This window comes from Callithrix jacchus, chromosome 9 (genome assembly GCF_049354715.1).
Source record: "Callithrix jacchus isolate 240 chromosome 9, calJac240_pri, whole genome shotgun sequence".
NCBI classification, from domain to species: domain Eukaryota; kingdom Metazoa; phylum Chordata; class Mammalia; order Primates; family Cebidae; genus Callithrix; species Callithrix jacchus.
This window is the reverse complement of record NC_133510.1, coordinates 39,406,326-39,431,425: the sequence shown is the minus strand read 5'-3', so window position 1 is coordinate 39,431,425 and position 25,100 is coordinate 39,406,326. Positions and strand designations below refer to the sequence as shown.

The 25,100-nt window shown below is 44.2% G+C and overlaps 1 protein-coding gene and 1 pseudogene across 6 annotated transcripts in view; one reads left to right on the top strand and one right to left on the bottom strand.

The window, feature by feature from the left end:
- Positions 1-2,420: 2,420 nt before the first annotated feature.
- On the bottom strand, positions 2,421-3,936 carry LOC100393805 (keratin, type II cytoskeletal 8 pseudogene; annotated as a pseudogene).
- Positions 3,937-20,196: 16,260 nt separating this feature from the next.
- BICD1 (BICD cargo adaptor 1) overlaps positions 20,197-25,100 on the top strand; it is a 305,969-nt gene continuing 301,065 nt past the window's right edge. For all 6 annotated transcript variants that reach the window (XR_013522710.1, XM_017976003.4, XM_078338934.1 and 3 more), the window contains exon 1: positions 20,197-20,931. Coding sequence is in view for 5 of the 6 variants with exons in the window: in XM_017976003.4 (XP_017831492.1) it covers positions 20,719-20,931 (213 nt within the window). In the remaining variant the exon portion in view is untranslated. The remainder of the gene's footprint in view (positions 20,932-25,100) is intronic.

Genomic DNA, 25,100 nt, shown 5'->3' with positions numbered 1-25,100 from the left:
AGCCAGCCTCACTCATGTAATCAGAATTCTTTTTTTTTGAGACGGAGTTTCACTCTTGTTACCCAGGCTGGAGTGCAATGGCACGATCTCGGCTCACTGCAACCTCTGCCTCCTGGGTTCAGGCAATTCTCCTGCCTCAGCCTCCTGAGTAGCTGGGATTACAGGAATGCACCACCATGCCCAGCTAATTTTTTTTTTTTGTATCTTTAGTAGAGACAGGGTTTCACCATGTTGACCAGGATGGTCTTGATCTCTTGACCTCGTGATCCACCCGCCTCGGCCTCCCAAAGTGCTGGGATTACAGGCTTGAGCCACCGCTCCCGGCCTGTAATCAGAATTCTGCCCATCACATTCATGTAAACAATTAAAAGGGGCCAGGATTTCTTCATTTTTGTTTTGGGGCTGAGTCATAGAATCTCTGGTCCTGAGGTAAAAAAGTGATTTTTTTTTTCTTTTGAGACAGAGTCTTGTACTGTCACCTGGCTGGAGTGCAATGGCACAATCTTGGCTCACTGCAACCTCGACCTCCTGGGTTCATGCAATTCTCCTGCCTTAGCCTCCCGAGTAGCTGGGATTACAGGTGCATACCACCTCACCCAGCTAATTATTTGTATTTTTAGTAGAGACGGGGTTTCGCCATGTTGGACAGTCTGGCCTCCAACTCCTGGCCTCATGATTCAGCCGTCTTGGCCTCCCAAAGAGCTGGGATTACAGGTGTGAGCCACCACGCCTGGCCAAAAAAGTGATTTTTACAAATTAGTTGGGTATGTTGTGATATGCGTCATCCCCCATCCCACCCTGTCCACATTGCTCAACTGATTTCCTCCCTTGGGGCCCTGCATGTCCTTCACAATATCCTCCCATAGTCTGGAAAGCCTGTCCCTCATGCCCTTGCCATTTCATGTTTTATGTAGCAGTTGCTTCAATTGTCCATTCCAATTTTTCAGTGTACTAAATGCTTTAGGAGTGATGTTTAGAAACAAACAAACAAAAAAAGCCACCATGTTTTAATCACGTGGTTCATTTTGCATTGTGTATACCTTAAAATGCATTCACTAGCTTGTCGCTTGATAAGATGAGGTCTGTTTTGGAGGCAATCTGGGGTTTCTAGTCTTTTTATGCTTTTGTGCTCTTGGTATGACTGAGGGCAGATGAGGCTTAAACCAAAATCATTGTCAAAACCAATTAAGAAAAGCCTCCACAAGTCTCCCAGTGCAATGGAAAAAGCCTGATGGAACTGACATGCCAGTTATGCCCCAGGCTACACCCTCACAGGATGTGGCCACTGACCAAAGGGAATTGTTCTTGTGGTGTCTTTAGAGCTCACAGTGCATGGCGGGGCTTCTGCACATCTACTCATTCTGAGGACCTGGGCCACTACCTTCAAAGTCTGTGCAGTGTATTGTTCCAGCCACCAGCACTCTCTCTTTGGGCTGTGACTGGTTGACAGTAACATGACCAAACCATTCTTTTTTTTTTAATTGTACTTTAAGCTCTGGGGTACATGTGCACATCTCGAAGGGTTGCTGCATAGGTACACACATGCCATGGTGATTTGCTGTATCTGTCCCCCAGTCGCCTACATCAGGCATTTCTCCCAGTGTTTTCCCTCCCCAGCCTCCCTGCCCCCCACTCACCCTTCCCTAGCCCCCTGCCCCCAACCTACCCCAGTGTGTGATGTTCCCCTCCCTGTGTCCATGTGTTCTCATTGTTCAATACCCGTCTATGAATGAGAACATTCGGTGTTTGGTTTTCTGTTCTTGCATCAGTTTGCTGAGAATGATGGTTTCCAGATTCATCCATGTCCCTACAAAGGACAGGAACTCATCGTTTTTTATGGCTGCATAGTATTCCATGGTGTATATGTGCCACATTTTCTTTGTCCAGTCTATCAGTGATGGGCATTTGGGTTGGTTCCAGGTCTTTGCTATTGTAAACAGTGCTGCAATGAACATTCGTGTGCATTTGTCCTTATAGTAGAATAATTTATAATCCTTTGGGTATATACCCAGTAATGGGATTGCTGGGTCAAATGAAATTTCTATTTCTACGTCCTTGAGGAATCACCACACTATCTTCCACAATGGTTGAGCTCATTTACTCTCCCACCAACAGTGTAAAAGTGTTCCTATTTCTCTATATCCTCTCCAGCATCTGTTGTATCCAGATTTTTTTTTTTTCCGAGCTAGCTGAGATTTTATTTTGGAACAACAACAACAAAAAAGCAATTGAATTGTTTTGCAGCTGGAGGCATGGGCAAGGGGGGTCCCCAGGCAGTAAACTCCCCGCCGGTGGGCTGAGGGCTAGGGCTGAGCGTCAGGTGGGTCTCCTGTTCCCTGCACTCCCCTGCACAGCAGCTGCCCTCCTGGGCTCTGGGGCAGCCTCAGGAGGGGCAGGCTGGGAGGGGCTGTTGCAGTTGTTCACTTGGGCAGGACGTCAGAGGACTCAGACACCAGCCTCCCATCGTGGGTCTCAATCTTCTTCACAACCACAGCCTTGGTGGAGCTGGTGCGGCTGAAGGAGCTGGAGCCTGTGACAGAGCCAAAGCTGGAGCCAGGCCGTAGCTGAGGCCGGGGCTTGTGAGGCCCCCCCGTAGGCAGAGCTCAGACCACCTGCATAGCAGCTGGTGGTCTTTGTGTGGATACTCATGTTCTGCATCCCGGACTCCAGCCGGCTCTCCTTGCCCTCCAGTAGCTTGCAGTAGGTGGCGATCTCGATGTCCAGGGCCAGTTTGACATTCATCAGCTCCTGGTACTCACGCAGCTGCTTTGCCATGTCCTGCTTGGCCTGCTGCAGGGCGGCCTCCAGCTCCTGTTGCTTGGCATGAGCGTTCTTGAGTGCCCGATCCCCCCGCTGCTCAGCATCTGCAATGGCAGCCTCCAGGGAAGCCCTCTGGCCTTTGAAGCCCTCGATCTCAGCCTGGAACCGGCTGATGTTCCGGTTCATCTCGGAGATCTCAGTCTTCATACGCTGCAGGTCATCCCCGTGCTTCCCAGCCAGCGTCTGCAGCTCCTCATACTTGATCTGGTATATGCTCTCCGCCTCAGCCCAGCTGCGGTTGGCGATCTCCTCGTACTGCGCCTTGACCTCAGCGATGGTACTGTCCATGCCCAGGGAGTGGCTGTTGTCCATGGACAGCACCACAGACGTGTCTGAGATCTGGATTGCAGCTCCCGGATCTCCTCTTCTCTTACAGCTGCCTGAGGAAGTTGATCTTGTCAGTTAGTCCTTCCAGGTGAGACTCCATACAGCTGCCTGAGGAAGTTGATCTTGTCAGTTAGTCCTTCCAGGTGAGACTCCAGCTCTACCTTGTTCATGTAAGCTTCATCTACATCCTTCTTGATGAGGACAAATTCATTCTCCATCTCTGTACACTTAACTGATTTCATCCTGCTACTTGCTCTTGAAGTCCTCCACCAGCCCCTGCATGTTGCCAAGCTCCGCCTCCAGCTTCAGCTTCTCCTGGCCCAGAGTCTCCAGCTGCCGCCTCAGGTTGTTGATGTAGTTCTCAAACATGCTGTCCATGTTGCTCCTAGCCGTTTTCTGCTGCTGCAGGAGGCTCCACTTGGTCTCCAGCATCTTGTTCTGCTCCTCCAGGAACCGCACCTTGTTGATGAAGGAAGCAAACTTGTTGTTGAGGGTCTTGATCTGCTCCTTCTCCTGGGTACACACGGCCTGGATGTTGGGGTCCACATCCACCTTAATGGGGTTCAGCAGGCTCTGGTTGATGGTGACAGTGGTGATGCCTCCCATGCTTATGCTGCTGGCCCCAGCATAGCCTGCACCCGGGCCACTCCTGAAGCCACTGCTGCTCACTCAGGAGAAGCTCGAGGAGCTCAAGCAGGCACTGGGCCCACTCGTGAAGGAGTGGCTGCTGAAGGCCCCGGGGCCAGAGGTGGACACCTTGTAGGACTTCTGGGTCACCCTGTTGGACATGGTGGAGGCAGGAGTGGAGGCAGGTGGGCTGAACCAGGGACAGATTCCAGAAGGAGCGGAGAAGCTGCTTCTTTCGTCTCCAGATTTTTTAATGATCGCCATTCTAACGGGTGTGAGATGGTATCTCAATGTGGTTTTGATTTGCATTTCTCTAATGACCAGTGATGATGAGCATTTTTTTTTTTTTTTTTGAGACGGAGTTTCGCTGTTGTTACCCAGACTGGAGTGCAATGGCACAATCTCGGCTCACCGCAACCTCCACCTCCTGGGTTCAAGCAATTCTCCTGCCTCAGCCTCCCGAGTAGCTGGGACTACAGGCGCCCACCATGCCCAGCTAATTTTTTATTTTTAGTAGAGACAGGGTTCCACCTCGCTGACCAGGATGGTCTCGATCTCTTGACCTCGTGCTCCACCCACCTCAGCCTCCCAAAGTGCTGGGATTATAGGCATGAGCCACCGTGCCTGGTCCGATGATGAGCAATTTTTATGGACCAAACCATCCTTGAATAATGCTATCAGGCCTTTATGTGAGCAGTGAGTAGGGCCTACTTGAAAGAGCTGACGGAGCTGTTGATGGCACTGAATGAGGCAATGTATAAATAGCTCTTAGCACAGAGCCTAGAACACCAGAGTTGTTCAGCATGTGATCTGTGATTATCTTAGAACACACCCCCCTCCCCTGCACTTCACAACTTGGTTCCAGTATCACCTCTTCTGTGAAACCTTCCTGACAACACTCACTACTAGCACAGGTATGAAAAATCTTGGAGTTGCTTCAACTTTTCACCTTTACAAAGATCTTTCACTTCTATCATCTCACTTGATTTCTGTGACTGCCCTGTGAAGTTATATGAGTTATAATAATAATTATTATTACTATTATTTTTTGAGATGAAGTCTCTGTCACCAGCCTGGAGTGCACTGGCATGATCTCAGCTCACTGCAACCTCCACCTCCAAGGTTCCAGTGATTCTCCTGCCTCAGCCTCCCAAGTAACTGGGACTATAGGCATGCACCACCACACCTGGCTAATTTTTGTATTTTCAGTAAAGACAGGGTTTCACCATGTTGGCCAGAATGGTCTCGATCCCCTGACTTTGTGATCTGCCCGCCTTGGCCTCCCAAAGATTACAGGCATGAGCTACCATGCCCGGCTGTTATTTTTTGTTTTTAAGTTGAAGAAAAGTACAACGGGATTAACCTTCAAGTTTGTTTACAAATTAAACACTGAGAGCTTGTAACTGGGTTCTCCTCGAGACCCAAAGACTCTAGCAGCACATTAAAGAAGTTGTATATAAGGTTTGTGCTGCTTTGTCTAGCACGTGATCATGGCTGCCCGCAGTATATTTTCGTACTCAGTATCCTCATGAAAATAGGCTGGTCTACCCAGGGTCTTTATTAGGAGAAATTAGAATACTTTAATGGCATGTGCTTTACACTTACTAAATTTTTATAAAAAAAGAACAGTGGCTAATGCCTGTAATCCCAGCACTTTGGGAGGCTGAGGCAGGAGGATTGTTTGATTCCAGGAGTTCGAGACCAGCCTGGACAACATAATGAGAACTCGTCTCTACAAAAATAAAAAATTAGCTGGGCATGGTGGCTCGCACCTGTAAACCCAGCTACTTGGGAGGCTGAGGTGGGAAAATTGCTTGAGTTTGGGAGATCGAGGCTGCAGTGAGTTGTGATTGTACCACTGCACTCCAGCCTGGGTGACAGCCTGACTCAAAAATAAACAAACAGACAAACAAATAAATAAAAGAAAAGAAAAAATAAAAGAACAGAAGAAGCAAAAATGTAAAAAAAAAAAAGAGAACTGAGAAATTGAGCTGGGTATGCATAAACAGTGCCAAACCATCTAACGTCCCTCCACCAGCAATGAGAGAAAGCATTTTTTTTTTTTTTTGAGATGAAAGTCTATTGCCCAGGCTGGAGTGCAATGGTGCAATCTCAGCTCACTGCAACCACCGCCTCTTGGGTTCAAACAATTCTCCTGCCTCAGCCTCCTGCGTAGCTGGGACTACTGGCGTATGCCACCCTGCCTGGCTGATTTTTTTTTTGTATTTTTAGTAGAGACAGGGTTTCACCATGTTAGCCAGAATGGTCTCGATCTCCTGATCTTGTGATCTGCCTGCCTCAGCCTCCCAAAGTGTTAGGATTACAGGCATGAGCTCCACGCCCAGACAAGAGGAAGCATTTTTAAACTGAAACGATGTTAGTAGCTATGCAAATTGGTTTGACTTGGTTTAATAAAAATGATCTATGCAAGCTGGTTCCATACCCGTAGCATCAGCTGGGGTTCCATGGCAACAAAAATAATTACTCATCTGCAAACAGTCTTTGCAACAGATGAGGGTTTGATTACCATCTTAAAATTACTTTGTGATTCAAGGAATTTTATTTCCATGTAAAGGACAAAACAATGATTTTTTTTTTTTCTGGAACTGGTGGTGTTTTAAAAGGACAAGAAGAGATCGATTATGGGGATGTTCTTCTATAATCTGTGTATAGATTTTAGAACTGTGTATCCTTTCTCAATTAATCAGATGACAGCTCACTCTGCAGGACTCACATGGTGGCCTGATCACATGTGTTCTTGGTCACCTCTTCCCTGTTCCCTCCTATGACTCTGACTCCTTTCAGACCCTGTACTCTGACTCCCTCTCAGAAGATGGCTGGAGGCAGAAAATAAGAGTCCATCATCTTATTTCAGTAGATTAAAGAAAACAGAAAGACCTCAATGGAAGAATTGCAAAAGATGGAAAGAAATAGAAGAAATAGAAATAATACATAAATAAATGTAGCGGTTTGAGTCAGAAGGTTCAATCTCATTAGTTACCAACAAAATGTTCATTGGAAGGTCAATAAGGTAATACCCCTTTTTTGCCTGTCAAATTGGCAAAGAGTTTTAAAAGCAATACCATTCAGCACTGATAAAGGCATGGGAAAGCTGCAGCTCTTTTCCACTCCAACTGACATATAAATTAGTTCACAGCCTTCAAAACATTCATACTCTTGGACCTAGTAGTAATTCTACTTGGAGTAAGTTCTATACGAGGTTAAACTCCAGTAATAGAATGATTATAATGATTTCTTTTTAATTATTATGATTATTATTAATATTATTTTTTGAGACAGAGTCTCACTTTGTTGCCCAGACTGGAGTTCAATGGCGTAATTTTGGCTCACCACAACCTTCATCTCCTGAGCAATTCTTGTGCCTCGGCCTCCCAAGTAGCTGGGACTACAGGCGCGTACCATCACAGTGGGCTAATTATTTATTTTTTTAGTAGAGACGGGATTTTGCCATGTTGGCCAGGCTGGTCTTGAACTCCTGACCTCAGGTGATCCTCCTGCCTCAGCCTCCCAAAGTGCTGGGATTACAGGTATGACCCACCGGACCTGGCCTCTTTTTAATTATTTTAAAATTTCTTTTAAGTTCTTAGCCACAAGCTAGCCACACATCTGTCTTCACATGTATTTTGTCATTTAATCCTCATCAGAATTATATGAAACAAATACTGTATTCCCTTTTTATGGAGGAGGAAACAGGTACAGAAATAACTGAGGGACAGTGCATCTAATGCTAGGTTCTGAACCAGTATGCTCAACTGCCTAGTTTCAGAAGAGACTTAAGGCAGCAGGTGGAGCTGTATAAAATGCAAGATAATCTCAAGTATTTTGTAGGAGACAGAAAAACAATGGCAAAGACAGACATAAAACAGAGCCAGGAATGAGGCCAAAAAAATATATATATATCATTTGACCTATGCACTTACTAAGAGGACCACAGATTTGGCTAGAAGCTTTCTAGCAGCTTGTGGATAAAATGAAATCTGATCAGTTATACAATTTACAGTATCCATGAGATAAAAGCAGACCAATTACTCAGAAGAAGCCAACTATTCTTGGTAGTAAGACCAGACATAGATTTATCCTGCAGAACACAAAAGGTTCTTGTAAAAAGAGACACTGTGTGAGCTAATGGATAATGCCCTCAGTAACATCCTTGTATAGACAAGATGACCACTGATATGGTTTGGCTGTGTCCCCATCCATATCTCACATTGAATTGTAGTTTCCATAATCCCCACATGTCATGGGAGGGACTCAGTGGGAGGTAATTGAATTGTGGGGGTGGTTACATCCGTACTGTTCTGGTAGTGAAGTCTCACGGGATCTGATGAGTTTTACAGTGGGCTTTCCCCCTTTAGCCCTGCATTTCTCCTTGCTGCTGCCATGTGAAGAAGGATGTGTATTGTAGTTTCCTGAGGCCTCCCCAGCCATGCTGAACTGTGAGTCAATTAAACCCCTTTCCTTTATAAGTTACCCAGTCTCAGGTATATCTTCATTAGCAGTGTGAGCACAGACTAATACAATGACTTCCATCGGGTTGAGTCTTCCAGCTTTTCTCTTAGGGCTTATGGCCCAACATCAAAACATGGTAACAAGCAACCAGGATATGGCTTAGGCACCTAGGTCCCTACTGGTCAGGGGATTATAGAGTACCTGAGAGTGAGTGGACTGATAGCCTTTGATACATGCTGTGAGAAATGAGACTGAGATTGTGCTTTTCAACAAATACCTAGAATTCATCTTTTCTATTTTGTAAGTCTCTCTCTCTCTCTCTCTTTTTTTTTTTCTGAGACAGGGTTTTGCTCTGTCACTCAGGCTGAAGTGTGGTGGTGTGATCTTGGGTCTCTGCAGCCTTGATCTTCCCAGGCTTAGGTGATATTCCTACCTCAGCCTACTGGATAGCTGAGACTACAGGCACATTCCAAGATACCTGGCTAATTTTGTATTTTTTGTAGAGATGGGGTTTTGGCATGTTGTCCAGACTGGTCTCAAACTCCTGGGCTCAAGCTATCTGCCTGCCTTGGTCTCCCAAAGTACTGGGACTACAAGCATGAGCCACTGTGCTCAGCCTATTTTGTCAGTCTTATATGTATTAAAGACCATTATATTAGAGGAATGGTGAAAAAATATTATAATGTGAAATCATCAATTATATATCTATTAAACATGGTGTTTAGGAAGTCTTTTGATAATATGAAAATGTTCTTAAACTATAATTTTTTTTTTTTTTTTTAGATGGAGTTTTGCTCTTGTTACCCAGGTTGGAGTGCAATGGAGCGATCTCAGCTCACCACAACCTCTGCCTCCTGAGTTCAAGCAATTCTCCTACCTCAGCCTCCTGAGTAGCTGGGAATACAGGCACGCACCACCATGCCAAGCTAATTTTTGTATTTTTAGTAGAGACGGAGCTTCACCTTGTTGACCAGAATGGTCTCAATCTCTTGACCTCGTGATCCACCCACCTCGGCCTCCCAAAGTGCTGGGATTATAGGCGTGAGCCACCGCGCCTGGCCCTAAACTATAATATTAAATAAAACTATAAGAATATAAAACTAAAAGCATATAGAATAAAACTAAAAGAATATAAAACTGGGTGGATCACGAGGTCAAGAGATCAAGACCATCCTGGTCAACAAGGTGAAACCCTGTCTCTACTAAAAATACAAAAAATTAGCTGGGCATGATGGTGTGCGCCTATAGTCCCAGCTACTTGGGAGGCTGAGGCAGGAGAATTGCTTGAACCCAGAAGGCGGAGGTTGTGGTGAGCCAAGATCGTGCCATTGCACTAACAAGAGCGAAACTCCATCTCAAAAAAAAAAAGAATATAAAACTATATGTAATATGTAATCTCAACAATGTTTTGTTTAAAATATGAATGGAGATGCAGTGAGCTGAGATGGTGCCATTACACTCCAGCCTGGGTGACAGCAAGACTCTGTCTCAAAAAAAAAAAATTATATACAGATAATATATATATGGAGTAAGATATGAATCTTTAGTTTTTCTTGATATAGGAACTTATTTTTTTCTTCTACTTACTGAATAGAAAGATGAAAGGCAATTTCTGGATGGGTTGGAATATCTTTTAAAGCAGCACCAGTTTTCAGTTGCTAATTGCTTGGGTCCTAGGTATGACTGACCATCAAACCAAGGGGAAAGACGAAGAGAACAGGTTTTGATTTGATTTGATTGGGAAGCAGGCGTGTATATGAGGAGGCCTAAAGACCATGTGGGGGAAAAACTGGGGAGAAAGGTAGCAATGTGCAGGATTTCCAGAGGGGCCTTTAAAAACCTAAAAAGCCAATCCCTGAAATTGTCCATGAGAGAGAGGGCCCAGAGCTAGGAGATTTCTGTCCCCAGGAGAGGTTTTGGAGCTGACTCCTCATTCCCTGTTAGACAGGCCTTCATCTGAATGACAGCCTGCCTATTCCCAGCACCCCAAGGTCTACCCCAATCTCTTCTCACAGAGATATGGAGAGGGCCTTGCTCCTTCCTGCATTTGCATTAAACTGACAATTGCCTCACCACATGACTCTGTTGGGTTCCTCATTCATTATCCTGTATGAGCATCCTCTGTAACCATGCCCTAGGACATCAGTATGACAAAATGGGGCTGGTGAGGGGAAACTTTATCTTTAAGGGGAAGAGGCTGAACTAATAAACTTGAGGTTTTTTTTTTTTTTTTTGAGGCAGAGTGTCACTCTGTCACCCAGGCTGGAGTGCAGTGGCATGATCTTGGCTCATTGCAACCTTTGCCCCCCGGGTTCAAACGATCCTCCTGCTTCAGCCTCCTGAGTAGCTGGGATTACAGGTGTGCGCCACCATGTCTGGCTACTTTTTGTATTTGTAGTAGAGACAGGGTTTCACCATGTTGATCAGGCTGGTCTCAAACTCCTGGCCTCGTGATCTGCCTGCCTCAGCCTCCCAAAGTGCTGGGATTGTAGGTGTGAGCCATTGCACTCAGCCGAGATTATTTTAATAGCATGCACACTCGCATGAACACACACACACATACGTATACTGCAAGAACTACACCTTCAAGAATCTCACCTTCCCCTTTCCCTTGCTGCTCCTTAAATATGGGTGTTGCCCCCAATTCCTTCTTTTTTTTCTTTCTAGATCCTCTCCTTGGGCTATTTCAACTTCCATACAAATTCTGATATGCATTAAATCTAAAATCTCCATTATGAGTCTCCTTAAATCACAGTCTAAGGATATCCAGAACAGAGTTTCCACACCGAAGGCATGTCTCGTTTCTCATCTACAAGCTTTTTATCTTTGTCTCTGTTTTGTTTTTTATTCTGGAACTCCTTGACAAATATTATTCCATCACCAGAAGGAAGGTCCTGGGAACAGTAAAGAAATGAGCCCTTGTGCTAAGTATGTTGCAGGCAGATATCTTCATTTAATCCACATAACCGCTCTATGAAGTAGGCATAATCATTCCTTATTAGCAGATGAGGAAACCAAGACTTTGAGCAGGTAATTTGTATAAGATCAAACAGCTTGGAAAACCTTAGGATGACTAAGGTTTAAAGTCAGGTCTGTCTATTTTTCTAAGAAAAGAAGATTGACGCTTTCCTGTTAGGGAATCAACTTCTTATTCCCAGGCTGTGGAATCCTATGCTAACCAGGAAATAACTAATGCTTCTCGCAGGACATGTTATGAGATGTATGAAATGTTTTCTGTGTCACAATAGCTTTTTTCTTTTTCTGAAATGGAGTCTTGCTCTGTTGCCCAGACTAGAGTGCAGTGGTGTGATCTTGGCTCACTGCAACCTCCACCTCCCAGGAGGTAGAGAAATGATTCTCCTGTCTTGGCCTCCCCAGTAGCTGGGATTACAGGCATGCACCACCATGCTCAGCTAATTTTTGTATGTTTTTTTTGCTTTTGAGATGGAGTCTTATTCTGTCACCCTGGCTGGAGTGCAGTGGCATGATCTCAGCTCACTGCAACCTCTGCCTCCCAGGTTCAAGCGATTGTCCTGCCTAAGCCTCCTGAGTAGCTGAGATTGCAGGTGTGTACCACCACGCCCAGCTAATTTTTTATTTTTAGTGGAGATGGGGCTTCACTATGTTGGGTGGACTCAAGGCTGATCTCAAACTCCTAACCTCGTGATCTGCCCACCTTGACCTCCCAAAGTGCTGGGATTATAGGCATTAGCCACCGCACCTAGCCTAACTTTTGTATTTTTAGTAGAGACAGGGTTTCACCATGTTGGCCAGGCTGGTCTCAAATTCCTGACCTTAAGTGATCTGCCTGCTTTGGCCTCCCGAAGTGCCACAATAGCCTTTTAACCTAAGTTTTATTTTAGAATCCTGAGTAAAAGCTGTGACCTTCTAGTTTCATTTGCTCTTTGACATTACCTGAAACCTCAGCCTGTTTGGCAAGTTGTATTACAGGATTCACATTTCCTGATTTCAAAATTACTACAAAGCAGTGGTAAAAAGACACTGTGGTAACGCCATAAATAGCATGATGGTTTGAATGTTTATGTCCCCTCCAGAATTCATAATGGAATTTATTCCCCAATGCATCACTTAAGAGGTGAGCCCTTTAGGGGGTGATTTGGGCATGAGGTTTCTGCCCTCATGGATGGGATTAGTGCTTTAAAAAAGGGCCACGGGGAACTAGGCTAGGCCCTTATTTTTGCACTTTCGTCTTCCACCATGTGAGGACACAGCAGGAAGGTACCACCTTGGAGGCAGAGAGCAGCCCTCGGCAGACACCAACTCTGCTGGCACCTTGATCTTGTACCTCCCAGTCTCTAGAACTGTGGAGAAATACATTTCTGCTCTTTATTAATTACCCTGTCTCATGCATTTTGTTACAGCCATCTGAATGGACTAAGATAGATGGACATGTAGACCAATGGAATAGATTTGAGAGTCTAGAAATAAACCCATATGTCTGTGGTCAAGGGACTTTTCACAAGGGTATCAAAACCATTCAATGGGGGAAAGAATAGCCTTTTAACAAATGATGCTGGGACAACAAGATAGCCACCTGCAAAGGATGACATTGAACTGTCACCTCACGCAATTTAAATAAATTAATTAAAAATAAACCAGAGACCTGAATGTAAGAGCTGAAACTAAAAAAATTTAAAAATAAGTCATAGATCTAAATCTTTTCAACCTCAGAGTTAGCAACGATATGACACCAAAAGCTCAAACATAAGAAAAAAATAAATTGGACTGAATGAAAATTTAAAACTTTCATTTTTTAAAAGATCACTTTATTTAGTTATTTAAGTTTTTTTTTTTTTTTTTTTTTTGAGAGAGTTTCAGTCTGTCGCCCAGGCTGGAGTGCAGTGGTGTGATCTTGGCTCATATTCAGGTTCAAGCAATTCTCCTGCCTCAGCCTCCCAAGTAGCTGGAATTACAGGCATGCATCATTACATCCTGCTAATTTTTGTATTTTTAGTAGAGACCATGTTGGCCAGGCTGATCTTGAACTCATGGCCTCAAGTGATTCGCCTGCCTCAGCCTCCCAAAGTGCTGTGATTACAGGCATGAGCCACTATGCCCAGCCAAAGGACCACTTTAAAGATATAAAAGGACAACCCCCAGGATGAGAGAAAAATCATTCCAAATCAAATATCTGATAAGGGCCTTCTGTCTAGAATATACAAATAACCCATACATTCAATAATAAAATGATAACTAACTCAATTAAAAAATAGACAAAGGATCTGGACAGGCATTTTCCCAACAAAGATATACGAGTGGCCAAGAAACACATAAAAAGTCCTCAACATAATGAGCCATCGTGGAACTCCAAATGAAAATCACAACAGGATATGCTACTTTACATCTACTAGGGTGGCTGGACTCAAAAAATCGGATGATACCACGGTCGTCAAGGATGTGGAGAAATCAGACCCCTCGTACACTGGTGCTGGGAATGTGAAATGGTTCAGCCACTTTGGAGAACAATCCAGAAGTCCTTCCATATGTGAAACTTTGAGTTACCACATGACTCAGCAATTTCACTTCCAGGTATGCCCAAAAGAAGTGGAAATGTATGTTCACAACAAAACTTGTACACAATGTTTATAACATATTATTCATAATAGCCAAAAGATAGAAACAACCCAAGTGCCCATAAACTGATGAATGGATACAACGGTGGTGTATCTATGCAATGCAATATTATTTAGTCATCAAAAGGAAAGTAGCATGGATGATACATGCTACAACATAGATATATTTTGAAAACATTATGTTAAGAAAGAAGCCAGCCTCAAAAGACTACATATTATATTATTTCATTTATGAAATACCAAGATTAGGGAAAGCTAGAGAGACAGAAAATAGTTCAGTAGTTCCTTAGGACTGGGCTAATGGGGTCGAGGATGGGGGATGGGATAGGCGGCGACAGCTAATGGGTACAGGTGATTAAAGTGAACAACGGCTGCCACTGAGAGGGCGGCTATCTGAGCAGCTTGGAGATGAAGTCCTGGCCCCAGAAGGTACTGGTGTGGAAGTCACACATCTTCCTTGAAGGTGCATCTGGAGGTCTCAGTATGTGAAGGGCAGATTTCCCACCAGCCATTCACAGCTGAGCGCCCCAGTGCCCCGCAGATCCACCTTCGCACTGTTTGTTCTCCCAGCCAGCATTTCTGGGGGCATGGAGTTGTCTGCTTACGCTGTCTCCACATCTTAAATTTATTTTTATTTTTGAGATGGAGTCTCACTCTCCTGCCCAGGTAGTGGCACAATCTCAGTTCACTGTAACCACTGCTTTCCAGGTTCAAGCAATTTCTCCTGCCTCAGCCTCCTGAATAGCTGGGACTACAGGCATGCACCATCACACCCAGCTAATTTTTGTATTTTTAATAGAGACAGGGTTTTAACATGTTGGCCAGGCTAGTCCCGAACTCTTGACCTCAGGTGGTCTGCCCACCTTGGCCTCCCAAAGTTCTGGGATTATAGGGGCTCAGCCTACATCTTAAATTTCTATTCATCCTGCAATCCACTGCAACTTGGTATCTGCCTTCTCTGTTCCACACAAATGAATCTCGTCAAGAGCACCCACCTCCACGTTGCCAAATTCAGTGACATTTTGTGTTATCGTACTTGGCTGTGATCTCTTGTTGGACTGACTTGGTCCTTATTCCCTCACTAGTCATACATGCTTTTCTCTTTTGTTACCTTTCAAATATTTCTCTCCTGATTTCCCCCTCACCTAGTCCCTCTGCACTCTCTTTGCTGGCTTTTCCTCTCTCACTCAACCTTTCATAGGGGACCTCAGGGCTAGATCCTAGACCCCTTGCTCTTCTTTATTTACATCTTTCCCTGGATAATCTTACCCATTTTCCATGAATTTCAATATCATCAAATGCTAATGATTTTCAAAGGAAAGTCATCATACCACCCAAGAAGTCTCTTCTTAATTTTGGTCTTACATCAAATTGTTGACTTAACATTTCTAGTCAAATGTCTCAAAAGTGGCCAGGTGCAGTGGCTTATGTCTGTAATCCCAGCACTTTGGGAGGCCAAGGTGGGCAGATCACCTGAGGTCAGGAGTTCGAGATCAGCCTGGCCAACATGACGAAAGCCATCTCTATTAAAAATACAAAAATTAGCCGGGTGTGGTGGCACATGCCTGTAGTCCCAGGGACTTGGGAGGCTGAGGCAGGAGAATGGCTTGAACCCAGGAGGCGGAGGTTGCAATGAACTCACATTGTGTGACTGTACTCCAGCTTGGGAAATAGAGGGAGACTCCATCTGAAAACAAAACCAAAATGTTTCAAAAGTGTTTTAAGCCTGGTATGTTCAAAACAGAATTCTTGATTTCTTGAAACTGTTCCATGTAACTAAATGGCAATCCATCTTCCCAAGTCAGAAAATTAGAATTTATGATCCCTTTTTTCTCTCTGTCCCACATTCAATCTTCAACAAGGTCTTAAAAATTCTATGCTCCCATTCCATTCCTTCCTCAATATAAATCTCTCCCTCTCCTTTTCCCTGCTGCTAACGCCTCAGTCTAGGCCACCATTTTCTTTCTCCTGGAAAAGCAACAGCTTCCTAACTAGGAACTCTACTTCTATCTTTTGATATCTTCCTGCTTTTTTGTGTGTGCAGTAGAAAAATTTTAATTAAAAAAATTTTTTTGTAGAGACAGGGTTTCACCATGTTGTCCAGGCTGGTCTCGAACTCCTGGACTCAAATAATCAGCCCGCCTTGGGCTCCTAAAGCGCGCTGAGATTACAGGCCTGAGCCACTGTGGCCAGCCAATGACCTTCTTAAAATACAAATAGAAATATTTCATTTCCTGACTAAAGAATCATCAAAGGCCTCCCACTCCTCTGAGAATAAAACCCCAATTCTTCATCCTGACTTGCAAGGCAAGTATAATCCCCGCCTAGCTCTCTGAGGTTGCCTGACTTTTTGATGTAGTCTTAGGCCATCTCCCTTCAGCTTATTAATTTTAAGCCTCTTTGTCCTTTCTTTTTTTTGGTTTGCTTTTGAGACAGGGTCTTGCTTCGTTACCCAGGCTGGAGTGCAGTGGGACAATCATGGACAAGACAAGCCTTGACTGCCAGGTTCACGGGATCCTCCCATCTCAGCCTCCCAAGTAGCTGGGACTACAGGCATGCGCCACCACACCCGATGGATTAAAAACATTTTTTTAACGTATAGATGGGGTCTCAGTATATTGCCCAGGCTGGTCTCGAACTCCTCCTCCCACCTTGGCCTCCCAAAGTGTTGGGATTACAGGTGTGAGCCACTGCACCCAGCAGCCTCTCTGATTTTTATTCTTTGCATTCAGCAAGCTCTTTTCTGCATTTGGCTTTTACACATGTCATTTCTTTTTCCTAAAAAGCTTCTCCCCCACATTTTATATCTCCAACTCCTTTCTGTTCCTTAGATGATAAAATGAATATCATTTCTTCCGAGAGATCTCCACTGATTATCATTTTTTTTCCTTTCTACCTAAATTTTATTCTTTTCTTTTAAAACTTGTTAAAAACACATACACACTGCTTATTGGGTGTGTGATATTATTCTATTCACAACAACCTCACAATTAGATTATCTTATTATCTCCTCTTTAGATATGGGGCAACTGAAAAACACACAGCTGGCAAGTGACAAAGTTGGATCAGACCAAAGTAGACTAGCTTGTGCTTTTTTTTTAGGTGAGTCTTTCTTTGTCACCAGACTGGAACTCAGTGGCACAATCATAGTTCATTGCAGCCTTAATCTCTTGGGTTCAAGCCATCATCCTGCCTCAGCCTCCTAAGCAGTGGGGACCACAGGCATGTACTACGATGACCAGCTAATACTTTTTAGTTTTTTGTAGCCATGAGGTCTTGCTATGTTGCCCAGGCTGGTCTTCAACTCCTGGGCTCAAGTGACCCTCCTGCCTCAGCCTCCCAAAGTGCTAGGATTACGAGTATGAGCCACCACACCCAGCCTAGGAATGCTTTAAGAAATTATTTCTTATGCCTGTCATTTATACATATGTAATACATATGGCATATACAAAAAAAGAGGGAAATGTAACTATGCAGTACTGGAACAGCATGGTGTATAGGAAAACAAATTTGGCTGCGCATGGTGGCTCGCATCTGTAATCCCAGAACTTTCGAAGGTTGAGGTGGGAGGATCCCTTGATCCCAGGAGTTCAAGACCAGCCTGGGCAACATAGGCAGACCCCATCTCTACAAAACTTTAAAGAGTTTTGGATTCCAGCCACCCAGAAAAAAAAAAGTTAGCTGGGTGTAGTGGACACATCTGTAGTCCCAGCTATTCGGGAAGCTGAGGCGGGAGGATGGCCTGAGCCCAGGAGGTTGAGGCTGCAGAGAATCATGATCACGCCACTGCACTCCAGCCTAAGTGATGGAGACCCTGTGTCAGAAAAAAAAAGAAAATAAGTTTATCTTCTTTATGTTAAATACTAACATATAAAGGATCAAAGTTCAACTAAGCAACATCCTAAAGTGTGAGAATACTGTGCAAGACATGCCTGAAATCAGACAGAAATGACAAGTGACAAAAGTGTGTCAATCAGATAAATGGGGCAGGATAGTGCATAGGGGCTGGGCCACCATGGAAACTTAGAAAAAAGGAAAGTCACAGAGTCAAACTCTGTTCTTAGTTTGATCCAAAGGAGAGGGAAGCACAGGCAATCTAATCCAAGTCTTAGGATCCCTTTGGAAGGACTATGCCCACAGTTTGTGGAGTGAGGCATGGCCAGGGGCTTCCTGGGAAGGAGGTAGGTTAGCTACCTGCAATTCCAGATTCCATCTCTTTTCTCTTCAGCAGTTCATCATCATTCATAAACATGTCAGAGGTCAGATGTCACAGGAGCACGCAGGAGGGGTTTCCCACCTGGAGTGTGAGATAAGGAAACATAGGTTGGATGTTGTAGTCATGACCATCCGCCTCTCTACAAGGCTGGAATTCATGGTGGCTGCACATTTGGAATGTTTTCTCCTTTTATTTATTTATTTTTAGATCAGACAATCACAAGAGAATATTCTTTTGTTTTATTTTTAGATCAGACAGTCATAAGAGAATATTCTGTTGTGATCACCGGCGTTTAGAAGGAACCTTGTCTGGTTTGTGAAGCAATGAACGGAAAGCACTTCCAGACAGTCCGTTAGTGGAAGCTTTGGCAGGCCACTGTCATTTGCTTTTCCTCCCACGCCATCAACAATTGTCGTTTTTTTGGTTTGTTTGTTTGTTTTTTGAGGTGGAGTCTCTGTCGCTCAGGCTGGAGTGAAGTGGTGCCATCTCAGCTCACTGCAGCCTCCATTTCCTGGGTTCAAGTGATTCTCCTGCCTCAGCCTCCCAAGTAGCTGAGATCACAGGCATGCACCACCATGCCTGGCTAATTTCGATATTTTTAGTAGAAACCAGATTTCACCATGTTGGCCAGGCTAGTCTCGAACTCCTGACTTCAAATTAGCCACCCACCTCGGCCTCCCAAAGTGCTGGGATTACAGGCGTAAGCCACCAATTCCAGCCAACAATTGTCATTTTTTCTTTACCAGGTACACAATGATGGGATAGTTGGGTCCTGCTTTCTAATTTGGAAAACGCATGTGTGTTGAACACCTGGCCACTGAGAAACAGCTCTGAAATAGGTGCCATGCAGAAGAAGAGAGGGAAGGAACTAGAAAGACCCACTGAACTGTGGGTCTCACAGCCTCCCGTTACACAGAAATTGCTCCTTTTCTCTCCTATTGCGTTCTTTCCTCTTGATTCTCATCCCTTCTCCACTATTTCCTCCACTCTTCCTTTGCTTTCATCTCCTTTTGTAACCGTTCATCAACACTTTTCATATAGATTAATGTGGTTATCTTACAAGTGTGTAACATTTAGCTGCTGGGTTTGTATGAGTAATGAGTGAAGATGAAGCCAACATAATGATCCCATTTAGTGCTCCAGAGTTGATTCCAGAGTGGTCTGACTTTGGACAATCACTCCATCTCCTTTGCCTGTCTTTCACCCCCTGCAAACAGGATAATGGCTCCTACCTCAACGCATTGTTAGGATTGGAGAGAATGCATGTTACATACTTAGGGGAATGCTTGGCACTGATCTCAAGAACTAGCTCTTACTGTTTAAAAAATGCTTATTGTAGGGCATTGTTGGTATCTTATACAGGGGATTCCGTGAAGTTTTCCTTTATTGAAGACATAGAGTAAGGTGCTTTGATGGAAACTATTGGGGCAAGATATACAGTAGCTAGCTAGAGGTTTCCTGGTTGCATGCGTTATGGAGATTTTTTTTTTTTTTTTTTTTCCTTGAATGGATAGCGCTCTTGTGATACGCGGGGCGAGGGCAAGCAATATCTCAGCGGACTGTCCTGAGAAGATGGTAAGGTTATTTGATGAGAGTGCTAGGTGGCCCAGGCCAGACTCGGGAGAGGCAGGTAGAAAGGGGGACGACGGAGGAGGGCGCCTTGAGGTGCGTGTTGAAGGTTTTGGAAACCCAGCGTTCTTTTGGGTGTAGGTGTCCCGGAAAGCCTTCTGTGCGCCCAGGGGACGAGGAGGATGCGCGGGCCGCCACCGCGGTAGTTTTGTTTGCTTTTCTCGGAAGAAGGCGTTCCAGACAGTTTCCTGAGCTTCGGCCCTGGACGCAGCAAGAGAGCCCGGGCTCCCACGCCGCTCTCGGGGTCTTCCACCGCCACGGGGACAAAGCCCTGGTAGGAGCTCCCGCCCCGGCGAGCCGGGCAGGGCGGAGGCTCCCCCGCCGCGCGCGCCCCAGCGCTTCCCGGTCCCGGGCCCGTCGCCTGCGCCTCCGCCTGGCGCGCCTCGCGGTGCAGCGGGCGGTGGCCCCGCGCGCCCGGCGGGAGGCGCCTGGGGATGTTTCCGTCTGGTCCTTCCCTCCTCCCCCCACGCTGACTCCATCCGCTCCCCGCCCCCTGCTCGGAGCCGCCGCCACGGGAAGGGAGGGAGCCGGCCCCGAGACTGCATCATTCCGCACCGGCTGCTGCAGGGCCAGAGGGAGCAGGTGGAGCGAGCGAGCGAGCGAGCCAGCCGCGAGCCGGACGGAGCGCGCCAGACCGAGGGCGAGACTGCAGTGACGCGGCCCGGGAGACATGGCGGCCCAGCGTCTCTGAATAAGCAGAATCCGGAGCCCCTCGCCGCCCCCGGCCGCCGCAGCCCGGGCCATGCCGCACAGCTGCTAACCGCACGCAGGGGCGGGCCCCGAGGACACATGCGGCGGCCGCTGCCGCCTCGCCCCTGACCCTCTGTTCTCCATGTTGCATTTCTCATCAGTTTCTCGGGCAGTGTAGCTGCGGCTGCCACAGGAGCCGGCGGGGCGTCGCGCTGCTCATTCATCCAGCCGCACTTTCTTTTCCATTTCCACCCCTCCCTCTCCATTTCCTTCTCCCTTTCCCCGCCAGCTTTGCATCCCTCTCCCTCACCCCGTCACCCTCTCCTGCATCCATCCGCCGGGGCTATGGCCGCAGAAGAGGTATTACAGACGGTGGACCATTATAAGACTGAAATAGAGAGGCTGACCAAGGAGCTCACGGAGACCACCCACGAGAAGATCCAGGCTGCCGAGTACGGGCTGGTGGTGCTGGAGGAGAAGCTGACCCTCAAACAGCAATATGACGAGCTGGAGGCTGAGTACGACAGCCTCAAACAGGAGCTGGAGCAGCTCAAAGAGGTGAGTTGCCTGTCACCTCTCCCCTTCCTTGCCCTCACTCCCCCCACCCGCAAGGCCCACTCATCATGATCAAGAAGTCATAAAGGATGTGATTGAAAGGACTGTTTCTTAGTCTAGGGCCCTTTGTTGATAAGAGAAGATTGAAAGAATCCATTGTTTTCTCCCCCAAGAGAAAAATTGCCAAAGAAGTGAATCTATAAGCTGGAATTTGGGAGTCAATGCTGTTTGGCCTGCGGGGGAGGGAGATTCATAAGAGTCTTCAAGTCTCAGCACTCTAAGGCGACATTCAAGTGGTTGGAATGTATACATCAAACTTCTCAAAACTGCTGTTATCTCAAACCCAGGTTTCAGCGACAATCCCTTAGTCCACAAAAGTGATGAGGTTTATGCTTGAGGACCCACAATTTCAGGATAGAGACTGTATGGTACCTCAGCTTTTCTCACTCCTTGTTGAGAGAGGGAACTCCTCACCAGTCCCATTTGACAAAGGCTGGGCAGTCTTCATTCTGCTTGGCTTTAGTCATTCTTTTTATTAGGCAGCAGGAGAAAAACAACTTTGCTGGGTGATCCCACTGCCTCAGTTTCACCTCGGAGCGAGGCTGGGCCATGTCCAAGTCTTATGAGGTCACCCTGACTAGAAAAAATTGAACTCACCTACAAATAGTGTGGAAGAGTGGTGTATATCAAATACGTGGGTTGTGGTGTTGCATTTCAAATGAGGCTCTTCTGGTTGAAATGATATATTTATAAAACCAGACTATCACAATGGGTGATGTATGATGTCTATCTTTAGTTTTTTGGTATTTGGCTTCTTTTAAAAGCTGTCTGATGTATGGAAGAAAACAATGAACGTGCTTTGATTTCCTATCCAGCACTCTTAAGAATATACATGTTTAAGTAACTCGGTCTGTTTTATCTGATTCTTGAGGCACTATGGGTAGCAAGTAACCAGTTACAAATTTAAATGTAATATACGCTGCTTTTCTATGTGTCAAGTCCTTATTTTAGGTGGATATTGACATATAAATGTTAATTATCAGTTGGCATATAATATTATCAAAAATCTATTTCTTATTAGTTTGGTTTTTCTTGGGAGGGGTCTTAGGCTGTTACAGTTAAAAGATGTGATTTATAGTATATTGAATCAACTTGCCTTCTAATTTAGTATGTAATATGGTAAGCATTTATACTTTTAGATGTCATATTTTTCTTTGGATGCCTGTCTACCAAAACATAAATGTGCTACTTATGATTAAAAATCCCAGCTAGGAATCTAATCTTTGTGTGTGTCAGGCTGTAAATTTCTAATTCATGTCTTGTTTACCATGTACCTGTCTGGTCTGAAGAACAGCTGGACTTGTTTATATTTTCCAACTTAGATTAGGCTGACATGTTTAAATGCGGTGATGTTAAACCTCGTGAAGTGCAGAAGCAGGATGGTGACTGTAGTTCTCAGAGATGTCTTGATATTGTCTATACCTATCAGCACTGCTTTGCTAAGACAGGAAAGTGCAAACCAGGTAGTGGCAAGCCATCACCTTCTTGATAAAGGAGATGGACTTAATTGAATGAAATGTCTCTGTTACTGACCTTCCTGTTTGATTTGAATAATCCTTCTAGGGATATTTATGTCATTGCACTTACCTTGCATAGCAAACCTTGATGCAATTGTGTTTTGCCTTTGCTATAATATGAGCTTTGCATCCAAAGTCTTTAACACAAAAGCTAGCACACAGTGGGCATGAAACATTTTATGAAAGAATCAATTTGTACTAGAGGAAGATATACTTTTATTAAGCATTCACTAGTCAATATTGGTTAGTGTTACAAAAATACTAAGGAAATTAGGATGTATAGGAAGTGACAGATATTAATAAAACTACATGTATTAGTTTCACCAGCAGTAATGAGAAAAATGAGATAAAAGGTTTTGTGGGAATAATGCAGCTGTGATTTCTAAATACAGAATAATGTAAATACCAGTTAAATTTTTCTCTAAATATTTTAATATATATTTTGTTCTGTATAGCAGGAGGTTAATATAAATTTATCAGCATCATTATTACTAAATGATTCTTGTTCATATATTCAGTAGCATTTAGCATAAATGAAATTCAATTTAAGGTTCCCAAAACCTGGTTTATATATTTATATTATAGTTGATTACTTGATAGTGAGGCATATTATTTTTATTCTTTAAGCATGGGATACACTTAAGTTGGCAATATTACTTAAATGAGTTAAATCAGTTTCAAGTAATATTTCTTGTATGAAAAGTAAATCTAAAATAATTGTGCAAACTGAAGTGTTCCAACAGTAATATCACATGGAAGTCAGTTTTGAAAAATATATTTTGTGAGCGTTTTGATTTTTCAACAGGAAATTTTGCTCATTTTCAGGTATATATAGTAAATAATGTTGCATTATATCTATAAAGCCAAGCGTAAATAAATCTTTGGCTTATTTCTAGGCTCTTTCACAAAATATGATTTATTTAAAAATAATTAGACCAGTTTATGGGAAGATCAACAGAAGACTATTTTATTAATTTAATTTTTTTGAGACAGAGTTTTGTTCTTGTTGCCCAAGCTGGAGTGCAATGGCATGATCTTGGCTCACTGCAACCTCCGTCTCCCGGGTTCAAGTGATTCCCCTGCCTCCTGAGTAGCTGGGATTACAGGCATGCACCACCACGCCCAGCTCATTTTTTTTGTATTTTTAGTAGAAATGGGGTTTCACCATGTTAGCCAGGCTGCTCTTGAACTTCTGACCTCAGGTGACCTACCCGCCTCAGCCTCCCAAAGTGTTGGGATTACTGTATTAAGTCCAAGTTGGACATTAGTAACTTGCAGCATAGCAACATGGCTCAGTCTTTGCAGGTTACTTTGTTTTCCAGAGTCAGCACCCACCAATGTTACTACCTTCCTTCCCAGGCTAGGTACTACTGTGACAATAATGTGAGTGGGCAGTGTTGCCTGCAGATGTGCAAAATCAAGAAGATGAAATTCATTAACTTTGTAAAATCCTACTTATTTCTTCTATCAGCCCAGTTGTTTTTTGACCTGGCCTGATGTCACTTAGTGCTCTGCATGGACTGCTATAATTCAGCTCACAAAAGAACACACTTGAAAGAATAGTACTAAGGATTTGAAAAAAGGATGACTTCTAACATCATCAGAGTGTTCTCCTTTTCGTGATGCTTTGGGCAGCTGGACAGAGCAGTACCGTCCACTCGAATACTTGAGTCTGGTTTTGTGATTTCACAAGTAACACTTGCTCTTCAGTGACCTGAGGGGCACCCACACCCAGTTGTGTTCAGGGCCTGGCTGATTATATGTTTGGGATGTGCATAAATCAGCACTATGCGCCTGTCACCCAGGCCAGAATAGTGTTTGAAGAAGAGTCACAGCTCTAAAATAACCTGAACACTAAAAATATACATATAGAAAAATACCCTAGATCTTAAACTTGAGTTTTTTTTAACTTAAAAATGGTTGAAATTTAGAATGTTGTAAAGTTGAGAAAGAGCTCCTTTAGAAAGGAATGATTCAGCATTACTGGTGGCATTTTAAAAGAAATGTATCTGGGGGACAGCTTTAGAAAAGTTTTGCAGCTTGTAGAGTATGCACTAATGAGCTTCAACCCATTTTCTTGCTCATTTTGTCAGCCCTGACACCAAGGATAGTTACCAGCTGCTGAAGAAGCACTTTTTGGACATTGGGAGGCTTTTCCTTTTGGAGCCAGCTCTCTGCTTTTTCAGGGTTATAGTTAAGTCATTCAACACATAAATATGTACTTATACAGATTTAGAGCTTGTCACATTGGTGACCTGATGAATGCCATTTACATTACCTAGATTCATCTTTAAGCAGAATTAATTTTTTTCCTCTCAGATGCTTAGAAAGATTGTTAGTTTCTTCTATATTTGTAAGTTCTAAATCACGAAATCATGTGGCAAGAAATACCCCAGATTTCTTTTCCAATCTATGAATAAACATAAAGAGAAAGTTAATACTTAATTGATCTACCTTAACTATGATTTTAACTTCTCTCATTTTTTTTTAAATTTACATTTACCATCAAATTAATCTTAAAATCTTAAATATATTAAGATCTGCTTTTGGAAGCTCTTTACAAACAACCTTAACAAACAAATAATCACTTTCAAT